The sequence below is a fragment of the Pollachius pollachius genome (assembly GCF_949987615.1).
Source record: "Pollachius pollachius genome assembly, chromosome: 7".
Taxonomy (NCBI): Eukaryota; Metazoa; Chordata; class Actinopteri; order Gadiformes; family Gadidae; genus Pollachius; species Pollachius pollachius.
The window spans coordinates 349506-362999 of record NC_136940.1 but is presented as its reverse complement, the minus strand read 5'-3'; the positions used below and the strand labels follow the sequence as shown (position 1 = coordinate 362999).

Below are 13494 nucleotides of genomic sequence, written 5' to 3'. Positions count from 1 at the left end.
TGTGTGTGTAGTATAAACTCTATTTATAGACATAGTATAAAGATAGACATTCCTCTGAGTGTAGTCCAGAGGAGGTGCTGGACAATCACACACTCCTCTGTGTGTGTTCTAAACTCTCTCACACTCTCTGTGTGTTGGTTCCTCTCTCTCTAGTCCAGAGGAACATGCAGGACTATCACACACTCCTCTCTGAGGGTTCCCCTGACATTCCTCTGTGTGTTGGTTCCTCTCTAGTCCAGAGGAACATGCTGGACTATCACACACTCGTCTATAAGGGTTCCCCTGACGTTCCTCTGTGTGTTGGTTCCTCTCTCTCTAGGAACATGCTGGACTATCACACACTCCTCTCTAAGGGTTCCCCTATGTTCCTCTGTGTGTTGGTTCCTCTCTAGTCTAGAGGAACATGCAGGACTATCACACACTCCTCTCTAAGGGTTCCCCTGACGTTCCTCTGTGTGTTGGTTCCTCTCTCTAGTCAAGAGGAACATGCAGGACTATCACACACTCCTCTCTGAGGGTTCCCCTGACGTTCCTCTGTGTGTTGATTCCTCTCTCTCTAGGAACATGCAGGACTATCACACACTCCTCTCTAAGGGTTCCCCTGACGTTCCTCTGTGTTGGTTCCTCTCTAGTCCAGAGGAACATGCTTGACTATCACACACTCCTCTCTGAGGGTTCCCCTGACGTTCCTCTGTGTGTTGGTTCCTCTCTAGTCCAGAGGAACATGCTGGACTATCACACACTCCTCTCTGAGGGTTCCCCTGACGCTCCTCCGTGTGTTGGTTCCTCTCTCTAGTCAAGAGGAACATGCAGGACTATCACACACTCCTCTCTAAGGGTTCCCCTGACGTTCCTCTGTGTGTTGGTTCCTCTCTAGTCTAGAGGAACATGCAGGACTATCACACACTCCTCTCTAAGGGTTCCCCTGACGTTCCTCTGTGTGTTGGTTCCTCTCTCTAGTCCAGAGGAACATGCTGGACTATCACACACTCCTCTCTGAGGGTTCCCCTGACGTTCCTCTGTGTGTTGGTTCCTCTCTCTCTAGGAACATGCAGGACTATCACACACTCCTCTCTAAGGGTTCCCCTGACGTTCCTCTGTGTGTTGGTTCCTCTCTAGTCCAGAGGAACATGCTTGACTATCACACACTCCTCTCTGAGGGTTCCCCTGACGTTCCTCTGTGTGTTGGTTCCTCTCTAGTCCAGAGGAACATGCTGGACTATCACACACTCCTCTCTGAGGGTTCCCCTGACGTTCCTCTGTGTGTTGGTTCCTCTCTCTCTAGGAACATGCAGGACTATCACACACTCCTCTCTAAGGGTTCCCCTGACGTTCCTCTGTGTGTTGGTTCCTCTCTAGTCCAGAGGAACATGCTTGACTATCACACACTCCTCTCTGAGGGTTCCCCTGACGTTCCTCTGTGTGTTGGTTCCTCTCTAGTCCAGAGGAACATGCTGGACTATTACACACTCCTCTCTGACGGTTCCCCTGACGTTCCTCTGTGTGTTGGTTCCTCTCTCTAGTCAAGAGGAACATGCAGGACTATCACACACTCCTCTCTGAGGGTTCCCCTGACGTTCCTCTGTGTGTTGGTTCCTCTCTAGTCTAGAGGAACATGCAGGACTATCACACACTCCTCTCTAAGGGTTCCCCTGACGTTCCTCTGTGTGTTGGTTCCTCTCTCTAGTCAAGAGGAACATGCAGGACTATCACACACTCCTCTCTGAGGGTTCCCCTGACGTTCCTCTGTGTGTTGGTTCCTCTCTCTAGTCAAGAGGAACATGCAGGACTATCACACACTCCTCTCTAAGGGTTCCCCTGACGTTCCTCTGTGTGTTGGTTCCTCTCTAGTCTAGAGGAACATGCAGGACTATCACACACTCCTCTCTAAGGGTTCCCCTGACGTTCCTCTGTGTGTTGGTTCCTCTCTAGTCTAGAGGAACATGCTGGACTATCACACACTCCTCTCTGAGGGTTCCCCTGACGTTCCTCTGTGTGTTGGTTCCTCTCTCTAGTCCAGAGGAACATGCTGGACTATCACACACTCCTCTGTAAGGGTTTCCCTGACGTTCCTCTGTGTGTTGGTTCCTCTCTCTCTAGGAACATGCAGGACTATCACACACTCCTCTCTAAGGGTTCCCCTGACGTTCCTCTGTGTGTTGGTTCCTCTCTAGTCCAGAGGAACATGCTTGACTATCACACACTCCTCTCTGAGGGTTCCCCTGACGTTCCTCTGTGTGTTGGTTCCTCTCTAGTCCAGAGGAACATGCTGGACTTTTACACACTCCTCTCTGACGGTTCCCCTGACGTTCCTCTGTGTGTTGGTTCCTCTCTCTCTAGGAACATGCAGGACTATCACACACTCCTCTCTAAGGGTTCCCCTGACGTTCCTCTGTGTTTGTTCCTCTCTAGTCCAGAGGAACATGCTGGACTATCACACACTCCTCTCTGAGGGTTCCCCTGACGTTCCTCTGTGTGTTGGTTCCTCTCTAGTCCAGAGGAACATGCTGGACTTCCCGCAGCACGTCTCCTCCTGTAAGGCGGTGCGCGCCTCCAGCACCGAGGCGGACAAGAAGCTGTCGGAGTTCGACGTGGAGATGAGCATGAGGGAGGATGTGTACCTCAGGGTCGTAGCGCTGGAGGTAACACACTGACACACTGCGGTAACACACTGCAGTAACACACTGACACACTGCGGTAACACACTGACACACTGCGGTAACACACTGACATACTGCGGTAACACACTGACACACTGCGGTAACACACTAACACACTTCGGTAACACACTGACACACTGCGGTTACACACTGACACACTGCGGTAACACACTGCGGTAACACTAACACACTGCAGTAACACACTGACACACTGCGGTAACACACTGACACACTGCGGTAACACACTGACACACTGCAGTAACACACTGCGGTAACACACTAACACACTGCGGTAACACACTGACACACTGCAGTAACACACTGCGGTAACACACTGCGGTAACACACTGACACACTGCGGTAACACACTGACACACTGCTGTAACACACTGACACACTGCGGTAACACACTGTGGTAACACACTGAGGTAACACACTCAGTGACACTGAGGTAACACACTCTCATACACTGAGGTAACACACTGCGGTAACACACTGAGGTAACACACTGACACACTGCGGTAACACACTGAGGTAACACACTGCGGTAATACGCTGAGGTAGCACACTGACACACTGCGGTAACACACTGCGGTAACACACTGCGGTAACACACTGAGGTAACACACTGCGGTAACACACTGAGGTAACACACTGCGGTAACACACTGACACACTGCGGTAACACACTGAGGTAACACACTGAGGTAACACACTGACACTGAGGTAACACACTGCGGTAACACACTGTGCTCCTGCAGAAGAAGCTGGAGGCGGAGACCTTGGATCCAGAGTCCAGACGGTTCCTGGAGCGTCTGATCAAACTGGGCCAGAGGAACGGCCTCCACCTGCCCAAGGAGACCCAGGAGGTACGGACCAGGAGGGCCAGGAGGAGGGCCAGGACCACTCAGACCAGGAGGAGGGCCAGGACCACTCAGACCAGGAGGAGGGCCAGGAGGAGGGCCAGGAGGAGGGCCAGGACCACTAGGAGGAGGTCCAGGACCACTCAGACCAGGAGGAGGGCTAGGAGGAGGGACAGGAGGAGATCCAGGAGGAGGTCCAGGAGGAGGTCCAGGAGGAGGGCTAGGAGGAGGGCTAGGAGGAGGTCCAGGAGGAGGTCCAGGAGGAGGGCTAGGAGGAGGTCCAGGACCACTCAGGCAAGGAGGAGGTCCAGGACCACTCAGACCAGGAGGAGGGCTAGGAGGAGGTCCAGGAGGAGGGCTAGGAGGAGGGCTAGGAGGAGGGCTAGGAGGAGGGCCAGGAGGAGGGCCAGGACCACTAGGAGGAGGTCCAGGACCACTCAGACCAGGAGGAGGGCTAGGAGGAGGGCTAGGAGGAGGGCCAGGAGGAGGGCTAAGAGGAGGTCCAGGAGGAGGGCTAGGAGGAGGTCCAGGACCACTCGGGCCAGGAGGAGGTCCAGGACCACTCAGACCAGGAGGAGGGCTAGGAGGAGGTCCAGGAGGAGGGCCAGGACCACTAGGAGGAGGTCCAGGACCACTCAGACCAGGAGGAGGGCTAGGAGGAGGGCTAGGAGGAGGGCCAGGAGGAGGGCTAGGAGGAGGTCCAGGAGGAGGGCTAGGAGGAGGTCCAGGACCACTCGGGCCAGGAGGAGGTCCAGGACCACTCAGACCAGGAGGAGGGCTAGGAGGAGGTCCAGGAGGAGGACTAGGAGGAGGTCCAGGAGGAGGTCCAGGAGGAGGGCTAGGAGGAGGTCCAGGACCACTCAGGCCAGGAGGAGGTCCAGGACCACTCAGACCAGGAGGAGGGCTAAGAGGAGGTCCAGGAGGAGGGCTAGGAGGAGGGCTAGGAGGAGGGCTATGAGGAGGGCCAGGAGGAGGGCCAGGAGGAGGGCTAGGAGGAGGGCTAGGAGGAGGGCCAGGAGGAGGGCCAGGAGGAGGGCTAGGAGGAGGGCTAAGAGGAGGTCCAGGAGGAGGGCTAGGAGGAGGTCCAGGACCACTCAGGCCAGGAGGAGGTCCAGGACCACTCAGACCAGGAGGAGGGCTAGGAGGAGGTCCAGGAGGAGGGCCAGGACCACTAGGAGGAGGTCCAGGACCACTCAGACCAGGAGGAGGGCTAGGAGGAGGGCCAGGAGGAGGGCTAGGACGTAGGAAGGGGTGAACGTTGTGGTGAAGGGGTGAACGTGGTGGTAAAGGGGTGAACGTGGTGGTGAAGGGGTGAACGTGGTGGTGAAGGGGTGAACGTGGTGGTAAAGGGGTGAACGTGGTGGTAAAGGGGTGAACGTGGTGGTGAAGGGGTGAACGTGGTGGTGAAGGGGTGAACGTGGTGGTGAACGTGGTGGTAAAGTGGTGAACGTGGTGGTGAAGGGGTGAACGTGGTGGTGAAGGGGTGAGCGTGTTGGTGAAGGGGTGAACGTGGTGGTAAAGGGGTGAACATGTTGGTGAAGGGGTGAGCGTGGTGGTGAAGGGGTGAACATGTTGGTGAAGGGGTGAACATGTTGGTGAAGGGGTGAACGTGGTGGTGAAGGGGTGAACATGTTGGTGAAGGGGTGAACGTGGTGGTGAAGGGGTGAACGTGGTGGTAAAGGGGTGAACATGTTGGTGAAGGGGTGAACGTGGTGGTGAACGTGGTGGTGAAGGGGTGAACGTGGTGGTGAACGTGGTGGTGAAGGGGTGAACGTGGTGGTCAAGGGGTGAACGTGGTGGTCAAGGGGTGAACGTGGTGGTGAAGGGGTGAACGTGGTGGTGAAGGGTTGAACACGTTGGTGAAGGGGTGAACACGTTGGTGAAGGGGTGAACATGGTGGTGAAGGGGTGAACGTGGTGGTGAACGTGGTGGTGAAGGGGTGAACGTGGTGGTGAACGTGGTGGTGAAGGGGTGAACGTGGTGGTCAAGGGGTGAACGTGGTGGTGAACGTGGTGGTGAAGGGGTGAACGTGGTGGTCAAGGGGTGAACGTGGTGGTGAAGGGGTGAACGTGGTGGTGAAGGGTTGAACACGTTGGTGAAGGGGTGAACACGTTGGTGAAGGGGTGAACGTGGTGGTGAAGGGGTGAACGTTGTGGTGAATTGGTGAACGTGGTGGTAAGGGGGGTAAACATTGGTGTAGGGGTGAACGTGGTGAATTGGTGAAGGGGTGAACACGTTGGTGAAAGGGTGAACGTTGTGTTGCTCTGCAGGAGATCAAGAGCATTAAGAAGGAGCTTAGCAACCTGAGCATCGACTTCAGCAAGAACCTGAACGAGGACACCACCCGCCTGGGCTTCACCCGCCAGCAGCTCGGTGAGCACCTCCACACTACACCACCACCTCCACCTCTACACTACACCACCACCTCCGCACTACACCACCACCTCCACACTACACCACCACCTCTACACCACCACCTCCACCTCTACACTACACCACCACCTCTACACCACCACCTCCACCTCTACACTACACCACCACCTCTACACTACACCACCACCTCTACACTACACCACCACCTCCACACTACACCACCACCTCCACCTCTACACTACACCACCACCTCCACACTACACCACCACCTCCACCTCTACACTACACCACCACCTCCACACTACACCACCACCTCCACCTCTACACTACACCACCACCTCTACACTACACCACCACCTCCACACTACACCACCACCTCTACACCACCACCTCCACCTCCGCACTACACCACCACCTCCACACTACACCTCTACACTACACCACCACCTCTACACTACACCAACACCTCCACACTACACCTCCACCTCCGCACTACACCACCACCACCTCTACACTACACCTCCACCTCTACACCACCACCACCTCTACACTACACCTCCACCTCCACACTACACCTCCACACTACACCTCCACCTCCTACTCCACCTCCACACTACACCACCACCTCTACACCACCACCACCACCTCTACACTACACCTCCACCTCCACACTACACCACCACCTCCGCACTACACCTCCACCTCTACACTACACCACCACCACCACACTACACCACCACCTCCGCACTACACCTCCACCTCTACACTACACCACCACCACCACACTACACCACCACCTCCACACTACACCACCACCTCCACACTACACCACCACCTCTACACTACACCACCACCTCTACACTAAACCATCACCTCCACACTACACCACCACCTCTACACCACCACCTCTACACTACACCTCCACCTGAGGTTGTGTTGTTTCAGTCTGAGGTTGTGTTGCTTCAGTCTGAGGTTGTGTTGCTTCAGTCTGAGGTTGTGTTTCAGTCTGAGGTTGTGTTGCTTCAGTCTGAGGTTGTGTTGTTTCAGTCTGAGGTTGTGTTGTTTCAGTCTGAGGTTGTGTTGCTTCAGTCTGAGGTTGTGTTGTTTCAGTCTGAGGTTGTGTTGCTTCAGTCTGAGGTTGTGTTGTTTCAGTCGGAGGTTGTGTTGTTTCAGTCTAAGGTTGTGTTGCTTCAGTCTGAGGTTGTGTTGTTTCAGTCTGAGGTTGTGTTGCTTCAGTCTGAGGTTGTGTTGTTTCAGTCTGAGGTTGTGTTGCTTCAGTCTGAGGTTGTGTTTCAGTCTGAGGTTGTGTTGTTTCAGTCAGAGGTTGTGTTTCAGTCTGAGGTTGTGTTGTTTCAGTCTGAGGTTTTGTTTCAGTCTGAGGTTGTGTTGCTTCAGTCTGAGGTTGTGTTGCTTCAGTCTGAGGTTGTGTTTCAGTCTGAGGTTGTGTTTCAGTCTCAGGTTGTGTTGCTTCAGTGTGAGTTGTGTTGTGCAGGCGGTCTCCCAGAGGACTTCCTGGGTTCTCTAGAGGTGGAGGGCGACCTGCTGCAGGTCTCTCTGAAGTACCCGCACTACTTCCCTACCATGAAGAAGTGCTGGAACCCCGAGACCCGCAAGGCCCTGGAGAACGCCTTCAACTCCCGCTGTCAGCAGGTGAACCTCCACCCTCACACCTCCAACTCCACCCACACACCTCCACCCTCCACCTCCCCCTCACACCTCCACCCTCCCCCTCACACCTCCACCCTCCACCTCCCCCTCACACCTCCACCCTCCCCCTCACACCTCCACCCTCCCCCTCACACCTCCACCCTCCACCTCCCCCTCACACCTCCACCCTCCCCCTCACACCTCCACCCTCCACCTCCCCCTCACACCTCCACCTCCACCCTCCACCTCCCCCTCCACCCTCCCCCTCACACCTCCACCTCCACCCTCCACCTCCACCCTCCCCCTCACACCTCCACCCTCCAACTCCACCCACACACCTCCACCCTCCCCCTCACACCTCCACCCTCCCCCTCACACCTCCACCTCCACCCTCCCCCTCACACCTCCACCTCCACCCTCCCCCTCACACCTCCACCCTCACACCTCCACCCTCCACCTCCCCCTCACACATCCACCTCCACCCTCACACCTCCCCCTCACACATCCACCTCCACCATCACACATCCACCCTCCACCACCACCCTCACACATCCACCTCCACCCTCACACATCCACCTTCACACCTCCACCTTCCACCTCCACCCTCACACCTCCCCCTCACACCTCCACCTCCCCCTCACACCTCCACCTCCCCCCTCACACCTCCACCTCCACCCTCACACCTCCCCCCCTCACACGTCCACCCTCCACCACACCACCCTAACCCTTCGATGTGCTCCCCTACAGGAGAACTCGTCCATCCTGAAGCAGCTGGTGTCGCTGCGCGGCCGGAAGAGCTCCCTGCTGGGCTTCAGCACGCACGCAGACTTTGTGCTGGAGATGAACATGGCCAAGTCTGGGCAGAAGGTGGCCAGCTTCCTGGGTGGGTGTCCTCAGGTCCCTGGTGGGTGGAGGAGGAGGAGCCGTGTGTGGGTGAAGCTGACCTGAGGTGTGTTGGTTCCAGAGGACTTGGGCCATAAGCTGAGGCCCCTGGGCGAGGAGGAACGGGCGGTGCTCCTGAAGCTGAAGGAGAAGGAGTGTGAGAAGAGAGGGCTGGCCTTCGACGGACAGCTGCACGCCTGGGACACACGCTACTACATGACCCAGGTGGGTCCGCCGCTGGGCTCTGGCTCGGGCTGCTTTGATCTGGTGTGATCTGGCTCAGTCCGGTGTTATCTGGTTTGATCTGGCTCAGTCCGGTGTTATCTGGTTTGATCTGGCTCAGTAAGGTGTTATCTGGTTTGATCTGGCTCAGTCTGGTTTTATCTGGTTTGATCTGGCTCGGTCGGGTCCTCAACTGGTAGACACTGATTAAATTAGTAGACGTGGTGGTGCAGGTGGAGGAGCTGACGGAGTACATGTTGTTGTGGTGGTGCAGGTGGAGGAGCTGACGTAGTACATGTTGTTGTTGTGGGGGTGGAGGAGCTGACGTAGGACATGTTCTTGTGGTGCAGGTGGAGGAGCTGACGTAGTACATGTTGTTTTGGTGGGGGTGCAGGTGGAGGAGCTGCACTACGCGGTGGACCAGAACCAGCTGAAGGAGTACTTCCCGATGGAGGTGGTGACGGAGGGCCTGCTGGCCATCTACCAAGAGCTGCTGGGGCTCTCCTTCCAGCTGGTGGCCGGCGCCCCCGTCTGGCACCCCGACGTCACCCTCTACTCCGTCACCGACCGCATCTCCTCCGCCCTGGTGGGCCAGTTCTACCTGGACCTCTTCCCCAGGTGAGGTTCTGCCTGTTCCCCAGGTGAGACCAGGTGAGGTTCTGCCTCTTCCCCCGGTGAGACCAGGTGAGGTGAGACCAGGTAAGGTTCTGCCTGTTTCCCAGGTGAGACCAGGTGAGGTTCTGCCTGTTCCCCAGGTGAGACCAGGTGAGGTTCTGCCTGTTCCCCAGGTAAGACCAGGTGAGGTTCTGCCTCTTTCCCCGGTGAGACCAGGTGAGGTTCTGCCTCTTCCCCTGGTGAGACCAGGTGAGGTGAGACCAGGTGAGGTTCTGCCTGTTCCCCAGGTGAGACCAGGTGAGGAGAGTAGGTGAGACCAGGTGAGGTTCTGCCTGTTCCCCAGGTGAGACCAGGTGAGGAGAGTAGGTGAGACCAGGTGAGGTTCTGCCTCTTCCCCCGGTGAGACCAGGTGAGGTTCTGCCTGTTCCCCAGGTGAGACCAGGTGAGGTGAGACCAGGTGAGGTTCTGCCTGTTCCCCAGGTGAGACCAGGTGAGGTTCTGCCTGTTCCCCAGGTAAGACCAGGTGAGGTTCTGCCTCTTTCCCCGGTGAGACCAGGTGAGGTTCTGCCTCTTCCCCTGGTGAGACCAGGTGAGGTGAGACCAGGTGAGGTTCTGCCTGTTCCCCAGGTGAGACCAGGTGAGGAGAGTAGGTGAGACCAGGTGAGGTTCTGCCTGTTCCCCAGGTGAGACCAGGTGAGGAGAGTAGGTGAGACCAGGTGAGGTTCTGCCTGTTCCCCAGGTGAGACCAGGTGAGGTTCTGCCTCTTCCCCCGGTGAGACCAGGTGAGGTTCTGCCTGTTCCCCAGGTGAGACCAGGTGAGGTGAGACCAGGTGAGGTTCTGCCTGTTCCCCAGGTGAGACCAGGTGAGGTTCTGGTTCTACCGTTCAGGCCAGGGTGATTAAAGGAAGACCTGCTCTGTCCTGGGCCCAGTAGAGACTAGTGAGAGGAGTGATCCTGAGGAGTGATCCTGATGAGTGATAGTGAAGAGTGATCCTGATGAGTGATAGTGAGGAGTGATCCTGAGGAGTGATCCTGATGCCTTGAGGAGTGATCCTGAGGAGTGATCCTGATGAGTGATAGTGAAGAGTGATCCTGATGAGTGATAGTGAGGAGTGATACTGAGGAGTGATCCTGATGAGTGATATTGAGGAGTGATACTGAGGAGTGATCCTGATGCTTTGAGGAGTGATACTGAGTGATCCTGATGCTCTGAGGAGTGATACTGAGGAGTGATCCTGATGCCCTGAGGAGTGATACTGAGGAGTGATCCTGATGCTCTGAGGATTGATACTGAGGAGTGATCCTGATGCTCTGAGGAGTGATCCTGAGAAGTGATACTGAGGACTGATCCTGATGCTCTGAGGAGTGATACTGAGAAGTGATACTGAGGAGTGATCCTGATGCTCTGAGGAGTGATGCTGAGAAGTGATACTGAGGAGTGATCCTGATGCTCTGAGGAGTGATACTGAGGAGTGATCCTGATGCTCTGAGGAGTGATACTGAGGAGTGATCCTGATGCTCTGAGGATTGATACTGAGGAGTGATCCTGATGCTCTGAGGAGTGATACTGAGAAGTGATACTGAGGAGTGATCCTGATGCTCTGAGGAGTGATACTGAGAAGTGATACTGAGGAGTGATCCTGATGCTTTGAGGAGTGATACTGAGGAGTGATCCTGATGCTCTGAGGAGTGATACTGAGAAGTGATACTGAGGAGTGATCCTGATGCTCGGAGGAGTGATACTAAGGCTCTGTTCCGTCCTCAGGGAGGGGAAGTACGGCCACGCCGCCTGCTTCGGCCTGCAGCCCGGCTGCCTTCTCCCGGACGGATCGCGGCAGATGTCGGTGGCGGCCATGGTGGCCAACTTCAGCAAGCCCACGGCAGCCGGGCCCAGCCTGCTGCAGCACGACGAGGTGGAGACCTACTTCCACGAGTTCGGACACGTCATGCACCAGCTCTGTGCTCAGGTACAGATCCCCTGCTCCACTCACCCTCTCCACACAGCACTTCCTGTGTGACTCACCCCAGGGGCGGGGCTCTGACGGCTGTGATGTCACTTCCTCAGGCAGACTACGCCATGTTCAGCGGGACCCATGTGGAGAGGGACTTCGTGGAGGCTCCGTCCCAAATGCTAGAGAACTGGGTGTGGGAGGCGGAGCCTCTGAGGAGGATGTCGCGCCACTACAAGACAGGAAGTCCCATCCCCGACCTTCTATTGGACAAACTCATCAAGTCCCGCCTCGCCAACACCGGTCTGTCACCTCTGACCTGTCTCACTGCTCTTACTCCTCTCACTGCTCTTATCCGTCTCACTCCCCTTACCCGTCTCACACCTCTTACCCGTCTCACTCATCTTCCCTGTCTCACTCTTGTTACCTGTCTCACTCCTCTCCCCTGCCTCACTCCTCTCCCCTGCCTCACTCCTCTTCCCTGTCTCACTCCTCTTCCCTGTCTCACTCCTCTTCCCTGTCTCACTCCTCTCCTCTGTCTCACTCCTCCACAGGTATGTTTAACCTGAGGCAGATCGTGCTGGCCAAGGTGGACCAGGCCCTGCACACCCGGCCCGGTCTGGAGCCCGCAGACGAGTACAGCCGCCTGTCTGCTGAGATCCTTGGGGTCCCCGCCTCGCCAGGTCTGTCTCACTCTCTCACCCTCTGGCACCAGCACTTGTATTCACTCACTCACTCACTCACTCACTCACTCACTCACTCACTCACTCACTCACTCACTCACACGGCGTCTCACTCCGCTGTCTGTCTCACCCATCTGTTGTTTGTGATCAAGTAGACGATGTTAAAAGTGGTTTGGCCGCCCTCTGACCTGTGGTTGACCTGTGGTTGACCTGTGACCTCTAGGGACCAACATGCCGGCGACCTTCGGCCACCTGGCGGGGGGGTATGACGCCCAGTATTACGGCTACCTGTGGAGCGAGGTCTTCTCCATGGACATGTTCTACAGCCGCTTCAAACAGGAGGGCATCATGGAGCCCAAGGTACTGATTCATTGATCAATAAATTGATCAATACATTATGTATTAAATAAACAAACTACAGGTTCACTAATTTTACTATATATTAATATTATATTTCTAGGTGGGTCTGGACTACAGGAAGTGTATTCTGCAGCCTGGCGGCTCATTGGACGCCTCCGAGATGCTCCGGAAGTTTTTGGGGCGTGAACCAAAACCGGAAGCCTTCCTGCTGAGTAAAGGGCTAGCCCCCGCCCCCTGCCCCTGCTGACCAATCACAGCCCGCTCAGGAGGAAGTGACTCGCTGTAGAAAATACAATGTCTTGGTGAAAAATATCAATCAATAAATGAGTGCACCTTGAGTCTGTGTGTGTGTGTGTAAGTAGATAAGGGCTTACATTCTTTTTTGACAAATGTAACCAACAAACCACTAAATCGAACCCTAAACAACATACCCTGCAAACGTATCAGCGGTCTGTTGTGCAGCCTTGATCGGTTTGGACAGTTTGTCTGTCAAGAGACACCAGACACTGTCAGGAGACACCAGAAACACCTTCAGGAGACACCAGAAACACCTTCAGGAGACACCAGACACACACTGTCAGGAGACACCAGAAACCCTGTCAGGAGACACCAGAAACACCTTCAGGAGACACGAGACACACTGAGAAAACACTAAAAGAATTATTCATGAAAACGTGATAGAAAACATGTAGCTAACCCAATACCTCAACTTAACCATATCTAACTGATTACCTACACTTATTTTCTCTCACCTATTACCTTAACTAACCAGCTCTAACCTAGAAAGAGTTCAGAATGCGTCCACTAGTTTCCATTGCAGAATAGAGCTCGCCCCCCTCAGAATAGAGACGGCTGAACAGGACAATCCCAGCCGAGCAGGGGAGCCTGTTTGTGGGTGCGGGCGGTCGGCGTGATGTGGGCGTCGCAGGGGGTGCCTCTGCCCGCGGGCCAGCTGGGATGACCTCAGGCTGTGTTGCAGCAGCAGAGAGGCGGAGCTCTCCATCTCAGGAACAACAACTCAACTCATTAAGGAAACCCAGATGTGTCCCTCCCCAGAGGTCTGCAGGTGGCTCCTTGTTTACCAGCTGCTCCCTGCTCCGCCCGCCTCCACCCAGCCCTTCATATTGACACCGTCACCAGGGAGCAGGTGGATCACCTGCGCCCCAAGGAGGAGGAGCATCGTCTAGCCGCGCGCCGCTCCCTGCTGTCTCAGAGCTTCACTTAACAGATGATTAGAAGAG

The 13494-nt window shown here is 55.7% G+C and overlaps 1 protein-coding gene across 2 annotated transcripts in view; it reads left to right on the top strand.

The window, feature by feature from the left end:
- The window catches only part of thop1 (thimet oligopeptidase 1), a 13921-nt gene extending 1343 nt beyond the window's left edge, over window positions 1-12578 (top strand). For both annotated transcript variants that reach the window (XM_079740452.1, XM_079740453.1), the window contains exons 3-14: window positions 2494-2642; window positions 3421-3528; window positions 5793-5895; window positions 7388-7545; window positions 8290-8425; window positions 8507-8649; window positions 9041-9264; window positions 11027-11228; window positions 11327-11513; window positions 11765-11893; window positions 12117-12253; window positions 12354-12578. In XM_079740452.1, coding sequence (XP_079596578.1) covers window positions 2494-2642; window positions 3421-3528; window positions 5793-5895; window positions 7388-7545; window positions 8290-8425; window positions 8507-8649; window positions 9041-9264; window positions 11027-11228; window positions 11327-11513; window positions 11765-11893; window positions 12117-12253; window positions 12354-12500 — 1823 coding nt within the window. In that variant the 3' untranslated portion in view covers window positions 12501-12578. The remainder of the gene's footprint in view (window positions 1-2493; window positions 2643-3420; window positions 3529-5792; window positions 5896-7387; window positions 7546-8289; window positions 8426-8506; window positions 8650-9040; window positions 9265-11026; window positions 11229-11326; window positions 11514-11764; window positions 11894-12116; window positions 12254-12353) is intronic.
- The last annotated feature ends 916 nt before the right edge of the window (window positions 12579-13494 follow it).